Here is a 19,550-nt window from a genome sequence, read left to right on the forward strand (position 1 = left end):
ACTACAGCCTCTGGGCCAAACCTGGGGCCCCGCTTGTTTTTGTTGACAAAGTTTCATTGGTGCACGGCCACGCCCATTGGTTTCCTCATCATCTACACGGCTTTCCTGAACTGAGAAATTGCAAGAGACACTGTCTAGCCTGCAGAGTCAAAAATATTTACTCCGGTGTTTTACAGAAGAAGCCTGCTGCCTCCTGGTAAAGATAAAGCTGCTATCTGTGTAAAAAGGAAATAATAAACGTGTATTTGCTTACAAATGCCCAGGAGGGGCACCGGGCATGGTGGGTGTGTTGGGGGATGGACAGGGGGCTGGGGAAGAGGTGGGCCAGAGGCCACCATGTGGGGAGGGAACAGAGACCCAGGTACATGGAAGGCGCAGGAGGCCAAGACGGGGTAAGGGAGAGCCTGGCCGGGGCACCATCACCCCGTGTCCCCAGTTAAACAAGAGAGCTGTGGTTCCGGCCCAAGCAGGGGTCGCTTCGTAGAGGAAAACGGCCCCAGTCCCAAGTCCTGAGCACTATGTACCAGGCGCTGTAAGGTAACTTTCTGTGCCCACCTCTGAGGTGGGATCTATTTCACAGAGGGGGAAACTGAAGCTCAAACACATGCGTACCTGCCCGGGTCATACAGCCAGGACACAGCAAGGCTGGGATTTGAACCCAGGCCGGGCTAAGCCTGAAGGAAGCTGGGTGTGGCCGGCATCTGCAGAACCCCCAAGCTGGGCCTGGACCTGTGGGGTCGGATGGGGTGGCTGGATCCTGTCTGAGCTGCTTCCACACCCAGTTTGTTCTTCCCGGCCCGGAGGCCTGGACCACCTCATGCATGGTTCTGATTGGCTACTGATGACGTCACCGGAGGTTCGGGCCAAGACAACTGGGCCTCAATTCTTGGTGCTCAAACCTGGCCCAGGCGTGCTGGGGGCTGGGTCTGCTGGCGTCCCTCTGTGCACCCGTTTCCTCTGTGTGTGTGCACGAGTGCACGAGTGTGCATGCGTGCTCACCCACGTATGCACCCGCACCCCACGCGTGTCCACACGTGAGCACTTCCTGGGTGCGTGCAGCCCCGCGAGGGGCCCCCGTGAGTGCCTGTGGGCGGCAGCCAGCCAGGGTGGGGGAGGCCGCGGCCGCCTGACGTTACCGAGAGCTCCTAATTAAACAAAAATGTTCATCGAGTACCACATTGTGCCTGATTCCTCGGAGTTTAATTAAAACAACAGCGCGGGAGGCGTGAGCAGGGTCCACAATCAGATGGCAGCGGAGGAAGGGAAGCTGAGGGTGCCGGCCCGGCAGCCCAGACCTTCCCGCTCAGCCGCGGGGGGGTGGGGGGGGAGGAGGGTGTCCCTGGGGCTCGCGGGGCGGGGGCGCCTGAGGCCGGGGAGGCAGGGGGCACAGGCGTTCTGGGTCAAGCGCTCTGGGCTGGGCGCCCAGCCCAAGCGCCACGTCTTTCTAGGCGGCCCGAGAACAGAGAGATGCCAAGGGTCTTGTTGAGGGGGGGCGGGGAACGGAGATGTGTCTTTCCCAGACTCCCAGAGACTGAGCGGTTAATAGATTCACAGCGTGTCCTTTTAACTCTCTGAGCGCTTACAATGGAGGCTGGCACAGTGGGGGGGGGGGGGGGGGGCGGCGGGGCGGGAGGCGGGCTGTTCCTGAGAAAGGTCAGGGCAAAAATATCTGCTGGGAAGAGGCGGGGCGGGCTGGGGCGGGTGGACTCCTCCCCTTCCCTCCCCCTCCCTCAATCCGCCAGCAGGATGGGCTCCAGGACACACACACAATGAAACTATGAGGTCTCTTGTTAAAAAATTACTAGGAATTTCCAGGCGGTAACGGCAGAGCCTTCTGAGGGCGGTCGCACACCAGGGTCTGGGACCACGTGCCCCTGCGGCCAATGTGACAGTTCCTCCCAGGGCTCCAAGTTGACCGTGGCTCCACTGCCTGGGAGGACACTGGATGACTCCCAACCTGGGAGCCACATGTGGGGGCCACCTGCCCCCAATGGCTGGCAGTGGCTTGTACTTTTTTTTTTTTTTTTTCATTTTGGCCGTGCCGCGCAGCATATGGGATCTTAGTTCCCTGACCAGGGATCCCGCATCCCCTGCAGTGGAAGCGCAAAGTCTTAACCAATGGACCACCAGGGAAGTTCCAAGTGGCTTCTACTTAGAGATCAGACAGGCTCAGGGTGCCCCTGTAGGCGACAGGCAGAATCCACCTACCCACCCACCCACCTGACAGCTGCAGTATGGCTGGTGGCAGCTGTCTTGTCACAACCAGAATAACAACAATGACAGTAATAATAATATCAGATCGGTAGAATCAACCAAATGCTTGTTCCCCTCGAGGCACCATGCTGGTCCCCCACTTGTATCTGGTTCTGAAACAATCCCTTGTGGTGAACATCATTATTATCCCACTTTGGAGGTGAGGACACTGCAGCTCAGAGAGGTTCATTAACTTGCCCAAGGTCACAAAGCTACGGAGGGGCAGTGCCAGGATGCGAACTCAAGATGCAGGCCCCTGGGTTAAAACCACCTTGCAGGGCTTCCCTGGTGGCGCAGTGGTTGGGAATCTGCCTGCCAATGCAGGGGACATGGGTTCCAGCCCTGGTCTGGGAAGATCCCACATGCCGCGGAGCAACTGGGCCCGTGAGCCACAACTACTGAGCCTGCGCGTCTGGAGCCTGTGCTCAGCAAAGGGAGAGGCCGCGACAGTGAGAGGCCCGCGCGCACCGCGATGGAGAGTGGCCCCCGCTCTCCGCAACTGGAGAAAGCCCTCGCGCAGAGACGAAGACCCAACACAGCCAAAAATAAATAAATAAATTTATAAAAAAAAAACAACAAAAAACCACCTTGCAAGGGAGAAGGCAGCAGGGAGCAGCTGGGGTCGGGGGCAGGCGGGTTTGTGGTGAGACTGTCTGAATGATGCTGTTTTACAATAAGGAAGCCATTTTCTGGTCCCTAGCCCACCTGAATGAGGCCAGCAAGAAGCCCACAGGAAGGATCTGTGTGAATCTATGAGGAGGTGATATTTAGCTGTTTCTGCCTAGCCTGCCTCTATTCCTCCTTTGTTTCTTTAGGGGAACCACCCCGTACTGACCCCGTCTACCTGACTCCAGGGAAGACTCTGCCGACCACAGTATTTGTTCCTCCAGCCACACTGACCAGCTCAGGGATGGTCATCTGACCCAAGCTGGGCCAACGAACAGCAGCAGTCCTGGGTCATTTAGTCCAGGGGGCCCCGGAGCCTGGGGCTAATGGGGGGGGGGAATCTCACTAAGGATACAGTTGATAGGGAAGAAAACAAACCCAGAGGCAGAAAGTGAACTCTGAGAACATCAATATGAGCTCCTGGATCCAGCTGAACCTGAAGCTAGTCTACTCCACAGATATCTTAATTACATGAACCAATGAATTCTCAGTTTGAGCTGGATCTGCCTCTTGTAATCAGAAGAGCATGATTAAGATGACAGATGGAGATGATTCTAGTCCCTTAACACTCTTCTTTTCGGCAAAGACTCAGTAAATTCCTACCAGAAGGCTCTGGGCCCCAGTTGTAGTACAGGCTAAAAAAAGGAGATCAAGGTCCCCCCAGAGAGAAAATCCAAAGCAAGACTTTCATGAATCCCTTTGGTATTTGTCCCCAAAGTCCAGGCCCCAGGTCCTCCCCGACCCACCCTGCGGAGCCCAGTACCTCGGAGGACAGTGAGCTTGGCATGGACGGTGATCTCCCCGACGGAGTTCTGGGCCACACACTCGTACACGTTCTCATCCCGGGGTGTCCGGAGTGGCTGGATCCTCAGCACGGCCCCCGCACTCCCATCAAACTCAATTGTCTGCCATGGGTAGGGGACAAAGGTCAGGGTGAGGCTGGGGTCCCAGGCGTGAACAGGAGGGGAGCTGGGGGCTGTACACACGTGTGTATACATCCATGTAAAGATGCTGGAGGCAGAAAACGGTCTGTACAAGTAAAGGGTATTGTGCATAAGTGGGTGTGTGACACTCGCACGTAAGTCTGGTGACAGGCATGCGAAGGCGTGCTGGATGTGGAAATGTGCGTGTCTGACCATGTACTTGTGCACAGAGTTGTGAATTCCCTTGTGTGTGCAGTGGTGAGATAAGATTCAGAGAGGGCAGGGAGTTGCTTGAGGCCACACAGCACAAAGGTGGCAGAACAAGCGAGCCTGAAGGGCCTTCATGGGGCACATGGTGGGGGGTGCACGTGGCAGAGAGTGGGTGGGAGAAGAGAAGGGACCTGTCTGGAGAGGGTGCCTGCCCTGACTGCCCGTGCTCCATCTGGGGAACGTTTCTGGGACGGCTTCTGCGGCTGAGCTGCCGTGGCCCCGTCCAGGGGTGGGGCTGGCCCTCAGCTGTCTCCCCTCCCCTCCCCCCCCCCGACTCACCTCAAAGCGCTGCGAATTGACCTTCTTGCCCTTCTTGTTCCAGGTCACGCGTGGCTTGGGATCGCCCGTGGCCTGACACACAAAGGAGGCCACGCCCCCTGACACGCCAATCTGGTCCTTGGGTTCTTTGATGAACCTGGGGGGTTCTGGGGAGAGAGCAGGAAGCAGAGGGGCTCTGGTGGGCCCGGGCATGTGACGAGGACCCTATGGGGCCAGGTAAACATGCCCTCCATCCTCTGTTCGGCCACAGAGGTACCATGTGGGCCCGAAAGGAGGGCTGGAGAGAAGAAGAAATGATACCACTGCCCCCTGTGGGTACCCCGGGCCCTGCCCAGCACCTCCACCCCCCGACCCGTATACAACAGCCACACATACTCACACGAGGACACACCTCACGTGGGCACACCTGCTCAGACCCAGTGCCACAGGGGAAGGGGAGAGGGGATACCCCTGAGACTTCGGGGTCCCTAAATTCAGCCCCTGAAGGCCCTCAGTAGTGACCAGCCAAACTATGGAGGGTCCTTGATCTTAAGAAGACTTGGGAGGAGAGAACTTGGTGGAATCCCCTGATGGGACATGTGGGGAGACTGAGGCATCAAACAGGGAAGCAGAGGGGTGACCAAGGGACCTGAGGTCAGGGCCAGACCAGAGACCGAACCCAGGGCTCCAGCCTCTTCATCCGTGGGAGGTGTCCAAACACAAGGAGTCAGAGCTGGAGGCCAGAGCTCAGAATGGGTGATCGGATGCTGCCAACCACTAGAGCAAGTGCTTATTGAGCGCCTACTGTATGCGGATGGTGTACACTCAGCAACGTCACAGCCTTCTGACAGTGCCGGGGGACAGAGCCACCACGATCCTCATTTCACACTCGAGAAAACCAAGGCGCAGACCAGGCAAGGCCCTTGCTTCGACACAGCCAGCCAGTGGCTGAGCGGGGATTTGAACCGGGCTGGTCCCGTGCCCCCATCCTTTGCCCCTCATGATGATCTGATGTGCTAAGTCTCCCCAGGAAGGTCTCAAGTGGGAGCTACTATGTCTTTGATGCCTACACAGCCTCAACTCTGCACCTCGAACAGGCTACAGTACCTGAGAGTTCATTAACATTGTCCTCTTTTTTTTATTGACTTTTCACAGTAACCTCTGAATCGCCCAAAGGGATACTGGATTTCCATCCACAGTAATGCTACACTGTATCCCATTAAATGAATTCAGTTACTTCTGAGAGTTTTACCAACAGACCCAAGGGCTGCAACATACTTACAAGGTCCCGAGGGAAACAACCTACATATCCAACAAAACAACAAAAGGGGATGATTAAATGAACACTGGGCCACCCACTAAGTGGAATACTATGCAGCTGTGAAAAGGGACAAGGATGCTTTTGTAATGAACTACTAGGACAGGAACAGCAAGATACACTATGAAATGGACAAAAAGTGAGGGGTAAAAAGCATAGTAAATGCTCCTGTTTGTGTGATCAGAAAAATGAAAATGGGGAAAGTGTGTGTGTGTGTGTGTGTGTGTGTGTGTGTGTGTGTGTGCACAGAAACAGCAGCTGCCTCTGGGAGGAGAAAGCAGGGTGGCTGGACACAGGGGAAAGAAAGCTTCATACCCTGGTAACTTTTTTACATTTAGAACTATTGGAAGATAAATTGACATTACTGTTTTTGTAAGGTTTGAATAGAAAGGTGAGCCAATTAAAGAAATATATTAAGTAAGTAAAAGTTTGGGGTCTGAGGAGAGGCAGAGAGAGGATGAACAACTCAAGCTTGAGCAACGCCAGGCCTCTGAGCACTGAGCCACTCAGGTTCACCTAGAAAGTTCTGGCTGCTCAGAAGGGCCGAGAAGTTCAAGGAGGCCTCAGGTTCCAAGCCTGGGTGCCACAGGGCCCAATTTCTCCCATCTGTGACTCAGGCTGGGCTTTGAACAAAATAAGAGTCCCCGTCTCAGTGGCTTGACTGGCCTCACCTCCCTCATTCCAGGCTGTGCTCCCACTGATATGACTATATAAGTCTACACTGGCCACGTCTCTGGAAAATCAGTAGACCCGACTGCATGCAGGCCTCAGTGGGCTCACTCAAATCCTGTGTATCTTACTGGGGAAGTGACTGTTAATTCCACTGTACAGATGGGATTGTACAGGTTCAGGGAGGTTAATGAGCTTGCATGAGGTCACACAGCTCAGAAATGACAGCACCAGGGTTTGATCCTGGGTCTGTCTGTCCTCAAGCCCACGTCTTCTGTTCCTCTCACCTCCAGGCCCTGAACCTGATTTCGATGTTTTTGCTCCACGCTGAGCCCTGGGCTGGGCCTGCCTCTCTGGCTCTGCCTGCCTGGGTTGCCCCTCCTACAGGAATGGTGACTGGGGCCATATGGGTCCCCAGCCAAGGTCACGGGGGAAAGTCTCTGTGGTCAGGTCAGGAATCTCGCTTCGGGGAAAAATCCTCCCTGGGGAGCCACTGGAAGGAAGGGCAGAAGCGGGCTGCAGGGAGTGAGAAGCATCCAGCTGCCGTTTTATGACTCGGAGCCTCCAATCCGGGAAACGAGACACGATGGGAGCCCGTGCCGTCCCTCCTCCTCTCTTCATCTGGCGGCTTCCACCTCAGCTCAGCCAGCACCTCCCCCAGGGAGCCTTCTTGGATTACCACTGGCCGGGTCAGGACCCCCTCTGTCCCCATCCTTCCATGGGCGCCCCCTTCCATCACGGCCCCGATCACACTGGGTTGAAATACTTGGTTATGTGCCACCTGGCAGGGTGGGCATGAAACAGACCCCACTCCTTGGGACCCCACCACACCACTTCTCTGTGCCCGGTGACCCTTGAAAAACTGGGGCTTTGAACCTTGATGCTTGCCTAATACTGGGCCCAATGAAGCTGCCCACTCGCTCCCTGGCGCCCCCTCGCTGCAGGGCAGACGCCTCTCCGCTTACCTCCAGGCAGCTCTGGGATCCCAGCCAGCCCGGAAGAGCTTTGTCCGCCCGCTGCATCCCCCGTTCGAATATTTCTTGCAGACCCTTAGATTCTCTCATTTGGACAAACCCTCCCTTCCTCTTCTTGGCAAAGGGGCCCCGGACATAAGAAAGACCCACTGGGGTATGGCCGCAGCCTGTGGCAAGCAAGCGCTCCTTTTGTGCTGGGCTTGTTCTCACACTCAGCTCTATTCTGAGGCTCAGAAAGGGTGAGCGACCGGCCCCCAGTCACCCAGCTTGCGATGGGCAAGAGCTAAGATTCCAGCCTGGTCCTATTTGGCTCCCAAAGCCCTGCAAATAGTACACTTGATATACAGGGTGGGGGGTCTTCAGCGATGGAGAGCACCCTGGGTGTTCCTGTTTCTCAGATGAAGAGACCGAGGTTCAGAGTGGCGATGCCAACGGCGCAGAGGCTGGGAAGGGCTTGGCCTGATTTCTGTTTTTCCATTTCAGATTTTGCAGAGAAAAATCTGGTGCCAGAGCTGGAGACCCACCCACCGGTCCCCTCCAACCCAGCCTGGGCTGGCCGCACAGCACCCTGGGAAGGCCCCACAGGACCAGAAGCTGTTTCTAGGGCAGAAATCACTCCTCTTGGTGCTGGATGGTGGACACTTCAGCTGCCTGCCCGGGCTCTCTACCACCTGACAGCCCCCGCCCGAATGGTTTCCTGAGGACCTGGGCTACTCCTTGAAGCTGGCAGTGCCAATCACGGTGCCCACAGCCCCTCTGCTGGCCCCCAGATGACAGGGTTCCTGCTAAACAGATCACCTCCTGGGGTCAAGATGCCCCAGCTTTGGAGACGGAGACCTGGGTTTGAGTCTAGGCCGCTACCAATACCTAAAGGGATACAGTAGTAACGATTCCAGGGGAATTCCCTGGCGGTCCAGTGGTTAGGACTCCGCACTTCCACTGCAGGGGGCACGGGTTCGATCCCTGGTCAGGGAACTAAGATCCCACATGCTACATGCAGTGCAGCCAAAAAAAAAAAAAGAATTCCCGGGCTCACTGAGGGAGCATCCACGGAGCTAGCCCCGGCTGCATGCCCAGTGCTGATGGCCTGGGTCACACTCCCTCACGGCTCACCTGGACCACTGCAGTCTCCTCTGCCCTGGCATCCCCCCATCCTGTCCTCCCCCGCCCCAAGTCTGTCCTCCCTCAGCAGCCAGAGGGCACCTGTGAGCACCTCAGTCAGGACCTGCCCCTCCTCTGCCCACAGCCCTTCAGGGATCCCACCTCCCTGTGGTACAAGCCACGTCCTCTCTGCTGCCCACAAGGCCCTGCACAACCTGCCTCATCCCCTCCCTGCCCTCCCCTCCTCCCTCTCTCCCCCTCGCTCACTATGCTCCAGACACACGGGTCTCCTCACTGTTCCTCCAACACACCAGGCACAATTCTGCCCCAGGACCTTTGCACAGGCTATGCCTTCTGCCCAGGACACCTTCCCCCTAGACATGCATGGGGTGCACTCCTCAGCTCCTTTAGATCTCTGCTCAGATGTCATCTCCTTGGTGTGACCTTCCCTGATGCCCTCCCACCCATTTAAAATGCAGCCCCTAAACCTCCACTCATGCTTTCATCTCCCTTCCTGTTTATCTTGCTCCCGGGCACGTCCACCATCCAGCACACTCGGTGTCTCTCCCTCAAGATTATCAGCTCCAAAAGGGGGTGGGATATCTGCTTTGTCTCCCAGGTCTAAACCAGTGCCTGGCGCACAGTAGGTGCTTATGAAAAACCCACTGAGTGAATGAGAGCACAGCCCCACCCATGGTCACACGATAGAGCGAGGATTCGAACTCAGGACAGGATAGCCTCCAAACTCTGTGATCTCTACCCCCTCCTCACAATGGCCACTTTGCAGCCTCAGTTTCCTCACCTGTCAATGGGAATGATCTCAGCATCCTGCCCAAGGCTGGTTAATTATCACTGGAGCAAGATGTCAAAGTCGTAAATATATGATTTATTCCACTAGTGTAAGTTAAATCAGTGGTTGTCACGTGGGGGTGCCATTCAGGGGATGGGGCCAGGGATGCTACTCCGCACCCCACAGTGCCCAGGACGGCCCCCCAGTGCCCGAGAATGCTCTGGCCCCGACGTCAGCAGTGCCGAGGGCAGGGGAAACCCTGCGCTAAGTGAATGAATGAAAAACTAAAAATGCTCAGCCCTCGGCCCACTATTCCCACTGCAAGGAATAGAGCAGAGAAGATACAGGCCCTGGGAGGTGACCAGATGGATCACAGCCCAGACACGCCTGGCTGTGTGGGGTGATGGGTAGCAACCCGGGCTCTGGCGCCAGGCAGACTGGCCGATTCCTGGCTGTAAAACATAACCTCACTGTGCCTCAGTTTCCCCATCTGTACAATGGGGATGGGGAGAATAGCCTCCATCTCATCAGGTGGTGGTGGCTGATCTGAATGTGTTAGGCATTTACTACAAAATAATATAAAAACGTGAAAAAGCATGGATTGATGAGGCAGGTGTGTATCTGGTGTTCTCACCCAGGGGCAATAATTATCATGCTCGTAGTAACCCGGGATTGTGGGCCTACTGTGTGCAAGCAGCATGCAGGGGCTTATCGTGTGTCCTTGTCCCAGGAATGCTGGGAGATGGATGATGCTGAGTTTCATTCTGTCAAGGTAGAAACGGCCGCTGAGCGAGGCTGAATCACTAGCCCAAGGTCACACAGCAGGTTAGCAGCGAAGTCAGGATTCAAACCCAGCCTAACAGCAGATCCCAGTTTCTTTCCCTGCTGACCTGAGCCTTTGTGTCCCCATCAGCCTAATGACACCTCCTCTAGGCCCCTCGTGGTGGGATAGACTGTGGCATTAGGACTAGGACTGACTCTCATCCTCTCCACGTTACTGCCACAAGCACAGCCTTGCCCATCCCCAAACTACACCAACCTCTTTCTTCACCTCCAGGCCTTTCTGTGTGCTAACACCTTCACCAGTAATGCCCTTTCTATTGGCAAACTCCTATACACCCACAAAACCCCAGCTCCAATGCCCTCTCTCCCAAGAAGCCTCCCCTGGCTCCGCCTGGGAAGGTTTGATTGCCTGTGTGTCTACCAACTGGGTGCTGGTGTTTCTACCTGTGGCAAGGGAAGGAAAACTCTGTGGCTACCTCAGGAGTGACTTCAAGTAAGCCCCAGTCCCCTCTGAGCTTTGGTTTCTCTCATGGAAAAATGGGGATGGTAATGAAACTAGCATGCTGGGTTCTGTGAGGTGGAGGGAGATGAAGCAGGTAAAGCCTGCATTTAGCGCTGGGCTTGGTGCAGATTCAACGCTGGGCAAACAGACACTGTCATCACTTTCACTATGACTGCTTTTTTATACCATTCTTGTTATTCACCTCTGCACCTCTCAGGACCCAGTGCACAGCAAGCATTCTACTCGGCCTCGTTCACAGAGCACAGAGGCTCTGCACGGCAAAACCAGCGCCCTCCCCACCCGCCCCGGGGGTGGGGTGGGGACACGTGTTCACACGTGCACGTGCAAACTCAAGACGCCCGCACTTACCTTCTGTGGCACAGCCTCCGACCAGCAGGACCACGAGGAGGCCCATGGGACCAACCACAGATGCCACACCATGGCCCCAGGCAGGCGCCATGCTCGGCCGTGACCTGCAACCTCCAACCTCCGGCCCTGGAGGGGGGATGGCCCCCCCCCCACGGTCCCTCACAGAGAGGCCTCAAGCCAAGCGTCAGTCGGGGCAGCGTCTGCAGAGACAAAAAGAGGGGCCGTGAGAGGGGAGCAGGGGAATCCAGGGGGCCTTCATGGGGGAGGCAGCAGGAGGATCAGAGGGGCAGACGAGAGTCACGGGATGCGAGGGAGAGGGTTACAGGACAATGGGGGAGGGTCATGGGGCGACGATGGGGCAGAAAGAAAGCACTGAGCCCCCACGATGAACTGAATGTTGTGTCCCCCCAAAACTATTATGTTGAAACCTAACCCTCAGTGTGATGGTCTTAGGGGCCTCTGGCAGGTGATTATGTCATGTGGTGGAGCCCTTGTGAATGGGATTAGTGCCTTTATAAAGAGACCCAGAGAACTCCCTCGCTTCCCGCCACCATGTGAGGACATAGCAAGAAGATGGTCGTCTGTGAATCAGGAAGCAGACACCAATTCTGCCAGCGCCTTGATCATGGACTTCTGGCCTCCAGAACCGTGAGAGATGTGTGTTGCTTAGAAGCCACCCAGTCTATGGCATTCTGTTATAGCAGCCAGAACAGACTGAGACAGCCCCTACCCCAGGCTGAGCCCCAAACCAGGACTGAGCCCCCCCGCTAGAAAGTGCCGTGAACATCTAATTTCTCCCCCCTCGCAGGCTGGGCCGCCCACCCGAAGGAAGAGGCTCCAGCTAACACTGCTGAACGTCCCTACAAATCTGCCCGTTCGGCCACCAGACGGACCTTCCCCCCAAACACACCTGCCCGTCCCTGCCCTGCTCTAACACCTCCCATGGCTCCCGTCGGCCCCACAGGAAGCTGCTCCTACTGGTCTCGTCCCCTCTCTCATGAGAGGTGCAGCCACACAGTCCCAGCTCAGTCCCACCCTGCTGTGCTCTCTGCTGGAAATGCTGTCCCCCCACTACCGCGTGACAGGTCTCAGCTCCACTGTCACTTCCTCTGGAAGCCCTCCCTGCCCCTGGCAGGTCAGCTCCCACCCCCAATTCCACATCCCACGGCTTCAGAAATGACGGAGATCATCCTTCACAGCATTTACCCCAGTCTGCAAATCAAGTGAGAATGTTCATCACCCAGCATCTGTTTCTGCGGTGAGAATCCAAACTCCTCTAGAGCAGAAGGGTCCTTCTCAGGGGCCAAACCCTAGGACGGCCCCCTCTCCACTCTCGCCAGGGCCAGGGTGGAAGCGGGGGCAGGAAGAGGCCCAAGGATGAGGCCCTCGTGGCCGGGTCAACCTCATACACCCACCCCAGGCCATGCCCCAGGCGGGTCCGCACCATGGCCACGGGGACGGGTGCCACGTAATCATGGGGCAGCCCCTGTGATTCTGGCTCCCAAAATATCCAGCTGTGGTCACCACGCCCAGCCCCAGAGTGGCCCCAGGGGAAGGCTGGGCTGTTGGTGGCCGGGTCATGGCCCAGGGTAGAGAGTGGAGAAGGAGGAGGGTGGGGATAAGGGCGCGCAGCGGGCACACAGTCAGACCACGGACAGTCAGACCAGACAGAAAAGGAGGATGCTTGCACATAGGCCACAGACAGACCCAGACACACAGTAAGACCACAGACAGACAGGGAGACCAGACAGTCACAGACGTATTTGTACAGTCAGGCAACAGAGATGGGTCCACATGTGTAGTCAGGCCAATAAAACTGACACACAGACCACAAACATGGACAGGCACAAAATCAGACCCCAGACACAGAATCAGTCAAGATACAGACAAAGGGTCACGATGGGGCAGACAATACATATACACAGTCAGACCACAAGCAGTCAGGTCAGAGACACACAGGTACATGCCAAGACCACAGACACACAACACAGCCAGATGAGATATACACAAAGGGTCACGGTCAGGCAGGCAATACACATACACGGTTGGGCTACAGGCAAGCATGAACACAGAGGCACGTTGCAGCTCCACAGGGCATGGCAGGTAAAAACACACAGTTCACAGACTCGGATGCGGGCACGCAGTGGGGCTACAGAGATGGGCAGTCAGCAGAGCAAACTTGCACCCAGCCAGACAATATGCACACTGACACGTAACGTCAGATCCCCCGCATCCACATGCACGTGCATAGACAGGCAGGCGCACAGTCAGACCACAGATACACACTGGGACCCAACCACGGGCCCTTTAAGAGCAAAAGTGGCTGATGAGGACGGTGAAGGTCCCAGCTGGGGAAATGGCCCATGGCCAGCTGGGGCCAGGGTGACCACAGCAGCTGGCCCCGACCACAGATGCACATCAGCTTGGCCACATCTGGGGAGGGGGCTCGGCTCTGGCCCAGACCACTTGGATCGGCTGCCCAGGCCCGTACAGAGCATCTGGGGAAACCGAGGTAGAATTTTAACCCGGAGGGGCTCAAACCCACCACCCCAGGGCGGGGCGGGGGGGTGACCTCCCTGCTCTAGTCTCCTCACCTCCGATGCCAGCTGGCATGGGCAGGGCTCACCTGCATGAAGGGCCCTGGCCACAATGCCTCCCCCGCCCCCTATGCGCCACTGGAGCCAGGGGCAGCTGCCTTCTAAAAAGGGAGGCCCCTAATTACCCCCTGACTCCTGCAGCCCCGCCTTCCCAATTACAGGGCAGGATGGGGCTGATCCAGGCACAGGCGGGGCCCAGCCATCAGCTCCCAACTCCCCCAAAGAGGTCATTCCAGCCTGCTGGGCCGGGGGAGTACACGGCACTGGGGGCTTTCAAGGCCTGGAGCGGGAATGGGGGTGGGAGGCGTGGGACAAATTCAGGGTGGAAAGGATCAGACAGAACACAGAAGGTTAAAAGTTCCAGGGTTGGGACTTCCCTATCGGTCCAGTGGTTAAGACTCTGCGCTTCCAATGCAGGGGGCGTGGGCTCGATCCCTGGTCAGGGAACTAAGTGAGATCCCACATGCCGTGAGGTACAGCCAAAAAAAAAAAAAAAAAGTTCCTGGGTCTCTTAGGCCCCCATTCTCCCTGGAGGAACTTGCCATGGCAAAGCCCCAGACCCTCCCACCTCTTCCGGCTTCCTGCAAGACCCGGGGGTAGGCTCCCCTGCAAGGGGTTGGGGGAGAATATAAGCAAATTCTGTCAGCTCTGTCTCCAAAATCTAGGCTGAGACTGTCTACTTCTCACCCCTTCTTCTGCCTCTACCCGGTCCAGCCCCCTCATTGCTCACCTGGACCAATGGAGTCACCTCCTGCCATGCCACCCCCCACCCCGTCTGTCTTCCCCTCAATGCCAGAGGGCACCTATTAGCACCCGAGTCAGGTCCCATCCCTCCTCCTTTGGTGGTAAAAGTCCAAGCCCTCCCTGATGCCCACAAGGTCCTGCACGACATGCTCTGTCCCCTCCCTGCCCTCCCCTCCTCCCTCTCTCCCTCTCGCTCACTCTGCTCCAGCCAATGGGTCTTCTGGCTGTTCCTCCCACATGCCAGGCACGGTCCTGCCCCAGGGCCTTTGCACGGGTTGGTACCCTCTGCCTGGACCTCTCTGCCTCCAGATTGAATGTTAATATTATGACTTGACTGAGAATTAAAGGATGAATGGGAATGGGGGTGGGTGTCTCCACAGAAGGAACAGCATGAAGAAGGACAAGTAGCTATACTGAGCGGTCCTAGCAGGGAGATGGGGAGAGATTAGGGCAGAGCGGTGGCCACACACTGAACCCACAGAGCAAGGAACCCTAGGCAGCTCTGAGCAGGAGGGGATGTGGCCGGGTTGGTACCACACCAAGCCTCCTCTCTGACGGGTCTTGCAGTAAAGCAGCCTGAGCCATCAGCCTCCCCACTGCTGAGAAAGGGAAACTGAGGTAGGTGCCTCAGAGCTGCATGACGCGGCAACCCCCAAGTTCTTGGAGGATGAACGTGGCCATTAAGAAGGGAACAGCCACCCATGGGGGTCACAGGAAATAACTTGGGTGGGAAATGAGGCTGGGCAGGGGATGGGGAGGAGGGAAGGGAGTGGCCTCTGGACCTGGAACCCAGGGCCCCGGAAGGGTCCCTGCCCACCTCTGTGCCAGGTGCAGAGCTGCCCACTATCTGTTCCCAGCAGCCGGGCAGAGGTGGGCGCCCGTCTTGCACAGATGAAGAAACTGAGGTTCACAAAGGAGCGGGGACTGTCAAGGACCCCCAGCTGGGTGGGGCCTTGGTTCCAGAGCCCACGTTTACACAGGACTGTGTCCTTCCCTGGCCACTGTGTGACCTCAGGAAAGTGGACGACCCTCTCTGGGCCCGGTGCGGCCTGCTGGATGGCCTCTGGGGGCTCCCAGGCCTCGCTCACAGGGGGTGAGTGGGCACCCATTCCAGTCAGGTGCCGGGGTGCAGGTCACGCGATCCTGGAGCCAGCTCTGTGTGCCCACGCCAAGCAGGGAGCATAAAAGGGTGATTGTGACCCAGGACTGGACAGCAAATAGGCCCCGTGTCACTCGTATGGGGCCGGGTGTCCCAGGGCCTGAGGACTCTGGGCTGCCTCTCCCTGCCCCGCCTGAGGGTCTGGTCTGTCCTGGGGGTCTAGGGGCTCACGTGCACAACCCTGACTCTCAGGGACTTCCCGGGGCCAGGGGAACAAGAGGTGGGTGACACTGGCAGCGGGGCTGAAGGAAAAGCCCCCTAGGGACACACAACGTCTCCGCCCTCACACCCACGCCCCACACCTCTCCAGCCCCAAAGCCGCCCTTCAGGGTCAGGGGACTTTCCTGCTGCCTTGAACCCCTTTCCCAGGGCCTCAGAGCCCCTGGAGGGCAGGACCCGGGCCTCCAGCCTCCCTGGGTTGCTGTGTCCCCAAAGTGTGAGACAGGGCCCAAGCTCTTAGCTCTGTAGCCCCTGGTGGGCTCCAAGGGGCTCTGGTCAAGCCCCTCTCCCTCCTGGGGCCTCAGTGTCCCCCCACTGGGCAACGGGCTCAGGATGTAGCCGGGTGGGACTGGCCCTGCCACCTTCCTGGAATGGGCTAGGACCAGGGCTGAGGGATCTGCCTTTAGTTGACTATCGATTTGTATTGAGTGCTGTCCCCAAGGGTCCCCACCACCAGGAGCGGATGGGCAGGGCAGCTGGGGAGCCAGGCCCAGCCCCAGAGGGAGTAATGGGTAACACCAGCTGGGTGCCCCCCTCCACGTGCCCAGCCCTCTTAAATGCTCCCCGTGCTTCCTTCTGTTTGACAGCAGAGGAAATTGAGGCTCAGAGAGGGCTAGCTGCACATGGAGGGTCACGCAGCGTGAAGGGGCTGGGCTGGGCTAAGATTTGAGGCCAGAGACCAGCTCTCAATCAAGCCCAGAGTCCACGCTCCCTGGGTGCCCAGCCTGCCAGGATGGCCCCTGCCAGCATGTCCCCCACGCCGGCTTCACGGAGGAGCCTGAAACACCAAGATCTGGGTCCACCCCCGCCCTGCTGCTCACACCTGCCAGGGCTCCCCAGCGCCTCTGCTCAGCGTCCTGGGCTTGCCCTGCTGCTTCTTCCCACAGGTCACCACAGTTCTCAGAATGCACCGGTCCACCTCTGGTCCTTTCTCAATACAGGTCCTCCTTCCAGGGGGCCCACCTGTCAACTCATCCTTCAAGCCGGAGCCGCAGACCTACCCACCCCAGGCTGAGACTGGACTTTTCCCCCAGCCCTGGGACCCCTCCTCTGCCCAGTCTTGACCCCCCCAACCCTGGGGCTGGAAGTAGCTGTGTTCGACTCTGCCCCTCCTCTGCTCTAAAACCTTCCATGGTTTCCATCAAAATCCATTGAAATCTAGATTCTTAACCTCAGCCTCCAGAACTGCCGACTCCATCATGTTGCACCCCGACTGCCCTGTTTGCCCTATGGGTGTCCCTACTCACTGCCTTCTGGCTCACACAAGGATATTTGTGCACGCTGTTCCTTCCACCCAGCGCACCCTTCCTCGTTCTCCATCAGACCTCAGCCTTCACGCTCATCCTCAGGTCTCGGCTGAGCTGGCACCTCCTCTAGGAAGCCCTCCTGGACGCCACAGGAGGGACCAGGGTCCCCTCTGGGCTCCCTCAGCGCCGGTGTCTCCCATCCCAGCTCTGCTCCTGTCATAGACCCATCATCCTCCAGGATGGGAGTCTTCTCCCCACTCTAGGAACATGCATTTATTAGACACCTACTACATGCCTGGCCCCACTTGACACTTTACCCATACCATTCCTGTAGTCATGTCCATTTCAGAGAGGGAAACTGAGGCCAGAAGGAGCCGCCACAGGCAGCAGAGGCCAACGCAGACATGGCCTCCAGGTGCAGCTTACATCTGCTCTTGGTTGGGGGGGGGGGATGTCTGCTCAAGCCTTAAGGGATGGAGGTGAGGCTCAAGGAGAGTCAGCGCAGGAGTCACAGGAAGCCCCTCTAAGGTCGCCCAGGACTCTGAGTAGGAATCCTGGGAAGCAGGATTCTCCAGGCAATAACGGGTGTTTCAGAGGCATGGAGCTTGGAGACAGGTACGGAAAGTGGGACGGTGGGAGCTGATATGCCTGCCCAACCCCTCAGTTTATTAAAGCCCCGACTAGGCAGAGCATCGATCTGGAGTCCATAAGCCTGAGGGGCACAGGGACAAACTGAGAGAGGAAAACTTTCTGTGAGTTTTGGGGAGTGGCTAAGAGCAGGGATCCCAGCCCAGCAGTCCTGCCACCTCCTCCGCGGAGCGGGTCCCCAGCGGAAGGAAGGATGCCAAAGCACCCACCCGCTATCAGAGTACCGCCCCCCCTCACGGCTGGCAGCGAAGGCTGCCCCAGCCTGGCTCCGCCCCCAGGAGGTGGGGGAAGAGGTCGGGCTGGGGGCCAGGCGGGGGAGGGGACCCCACAGAGCATAACGGTCTGGAGTTTTCCAAAGTACGAGAGCGACCGGCCTGAACGGGGGGGGGGTGGGGGCGGCGCGCCAGGCAGCGGCGGGCTCGAGCCATCCCTGGAGGGCAGCTGGGCCAGGCCGCGCGGGGCGGGGGTATGGGGGGAACCCGGGGTGGGGGGCTAGGATACGGACAAAGGCCAGTGCAGACTGGGCCTCGAGGTGGAAGGGGGTACCGACGCACTCACCCTACGGCTCAGAAATCGGGGCCCGGGCCCCGCGCTGCCTCGGCCGGGCCCGCTGCAGCCCTACCCAGGGTCCGCCCGGAGCGCAGCGAGAACTCGGAGACGCCGAGGCGCAGCGAGCTCGGCCTGGGGGCGGGGCGGGGCGGGGCCAGGGGCGGGGCGGCCAGGGGGTGGGCCCGGGGAGGGGGCCCCAGAGCGAGCCTCGGGCGGGGCCCGGCCGGAAGTAGGGCGGGGGACCAGTCGGGACCCAGATCAGCGGGCACTGAAATCCTACGTGGATGGGGGTCCTGTGTCGAGGAGGTCTCCGAGGAGGTCACTGTGTCCCCCGCAATGTGCACAAACATGAGGGGGTGCCCCCAGTGGCACAGCTCAGGACCCTCCCTTTGGAAGCCTGATGCCAGAGGGATCCCCTACCCTGCTCTCCCTTCCCTTCCAGGCGCTGATCGTGGCCATGGCAACGGATGAAAGGGCTGGATGCTGGACAGGGCGGCAGAGGGCTCCCCAAACACACCCAAATACAGGAGGTCGAAGAAGGGGCAGAAGATCCCCTCCCAGCCTGGGTTGGATGGCAGAGGCCGCGCCCCCTACAAACACAGAAATCTACAGGGTGGGGGAGGGGCAAAGGCACAAAGAGGCTTCTCTCCTGCTGGGAGTCAAGTTGGGGTCCGGGGCGGGGGGGATGAACGGGGACACCGTGGCAGAGGCCTCAACCTTAGCCACAACCCTGAGGAGGGGGCGGAGAGCGCAGGGCCAGATTGGAAACAGATGGGGCCACCGTGCCAGGCCAGAGACACCCGATCCCGAGCGGGGGTGGGGGGGGGAGAAGGGGCGTCCCCACCCAGGCAGCCAATCCTGGCCGGCGCTGCTGCCCGGTGCGGGTTTGAAAACTCCAAGGGAGAGGCCGGGAACGCCGAGCCCCAGCGGGTCCTGGGAACTGGGGCGGGGGGGGGGGGGGGGGGAAGAGTCAGGGAGGGGTAGGGACCCTGACGGAGACCCAAGGGCAGCCGCCGGGGCGGGGTGGGAGGCGTTCCCCCAACTGATCCCATTCCTGGCGAATTGGGATCAGTTCCACCATTAGTGCTCTGGACGACTCCCATAGCCTACGTGTACTGAGATCTTAGTATATTCCAAGCCCTGTGACGGCTCACATCACCCCACCATCAATCAGTCCCATTAACCAAAGGGGTTAGGGAGGAATAGAGAGAAATTACCAAGGTCAGGAAGAGCAGCGATTCGAACCAATGTTTGGGTCCAGAGGCTAAGCGTCCTTACCCACAATGCTACAGAGGCCTGGAGCCAGAAAATGACAAATCACTATAAATTTAAAAGCCCAGGAGGAAACGGCAGCGCTGGAGACAGACAGGCCCCAGCCTCTAGAAGTGGGACAAAGAACATGGGCTTTGATGGGCGGCACCCAGGCAGCTGCTTGAGCCCCGAGGCACCCCAGACAGGGACAGGGACGACTCACTTCCCAAGGTGGCCCATCCACGCCCTGCTATGGTTGC

The 19,550-nt window shown here is 58.3% G+C and overlaps 1 protein-coding gene across 1 annotated transcript in view; it reads right to left on the minus strand.

Moving 5' to 3' along the window:
• Positions 1–19,550, minus strand: part of PTPRS (protein tyrosine phosphatase receptor type S) — a 121,642-nt gene that overhangs the window by 53,605 nt on the left and 48,487 nt on the right. The window contains exons 2-4 of the mRNA XM_082456943.1: positions 10,877–11,076; positions 4,392–4,537; positions 3,683–3,824 (exon numbers count right to left, since the gene is read on the minus strand). Of these exons, the coding sequence (XP_082313069.1) occupies positions 3,683–3,824; positions 4,392–4,537; positions 10,877–10,967 (379 nt within the window). The 5' untranslated portion in view covers positions 10,968–11,076. The remainder of the gene's footprint in view (positions 1–3,682; positions 3,825–4,391; positions 4,538–10,876; positions 11,077–19,550) is intronic.

Source organism: Balaenoptera physalus (assembly GCF_965194825.1).
Source record: "Balaenoptera physalus genome assembly, chromosome: 3".
NCBI lineage: Eukaryota > Metazoa > Chordata > Mammalia > Artiodactyla > Balaenopteridae > Balaenoptera > Balaenoptera physalus.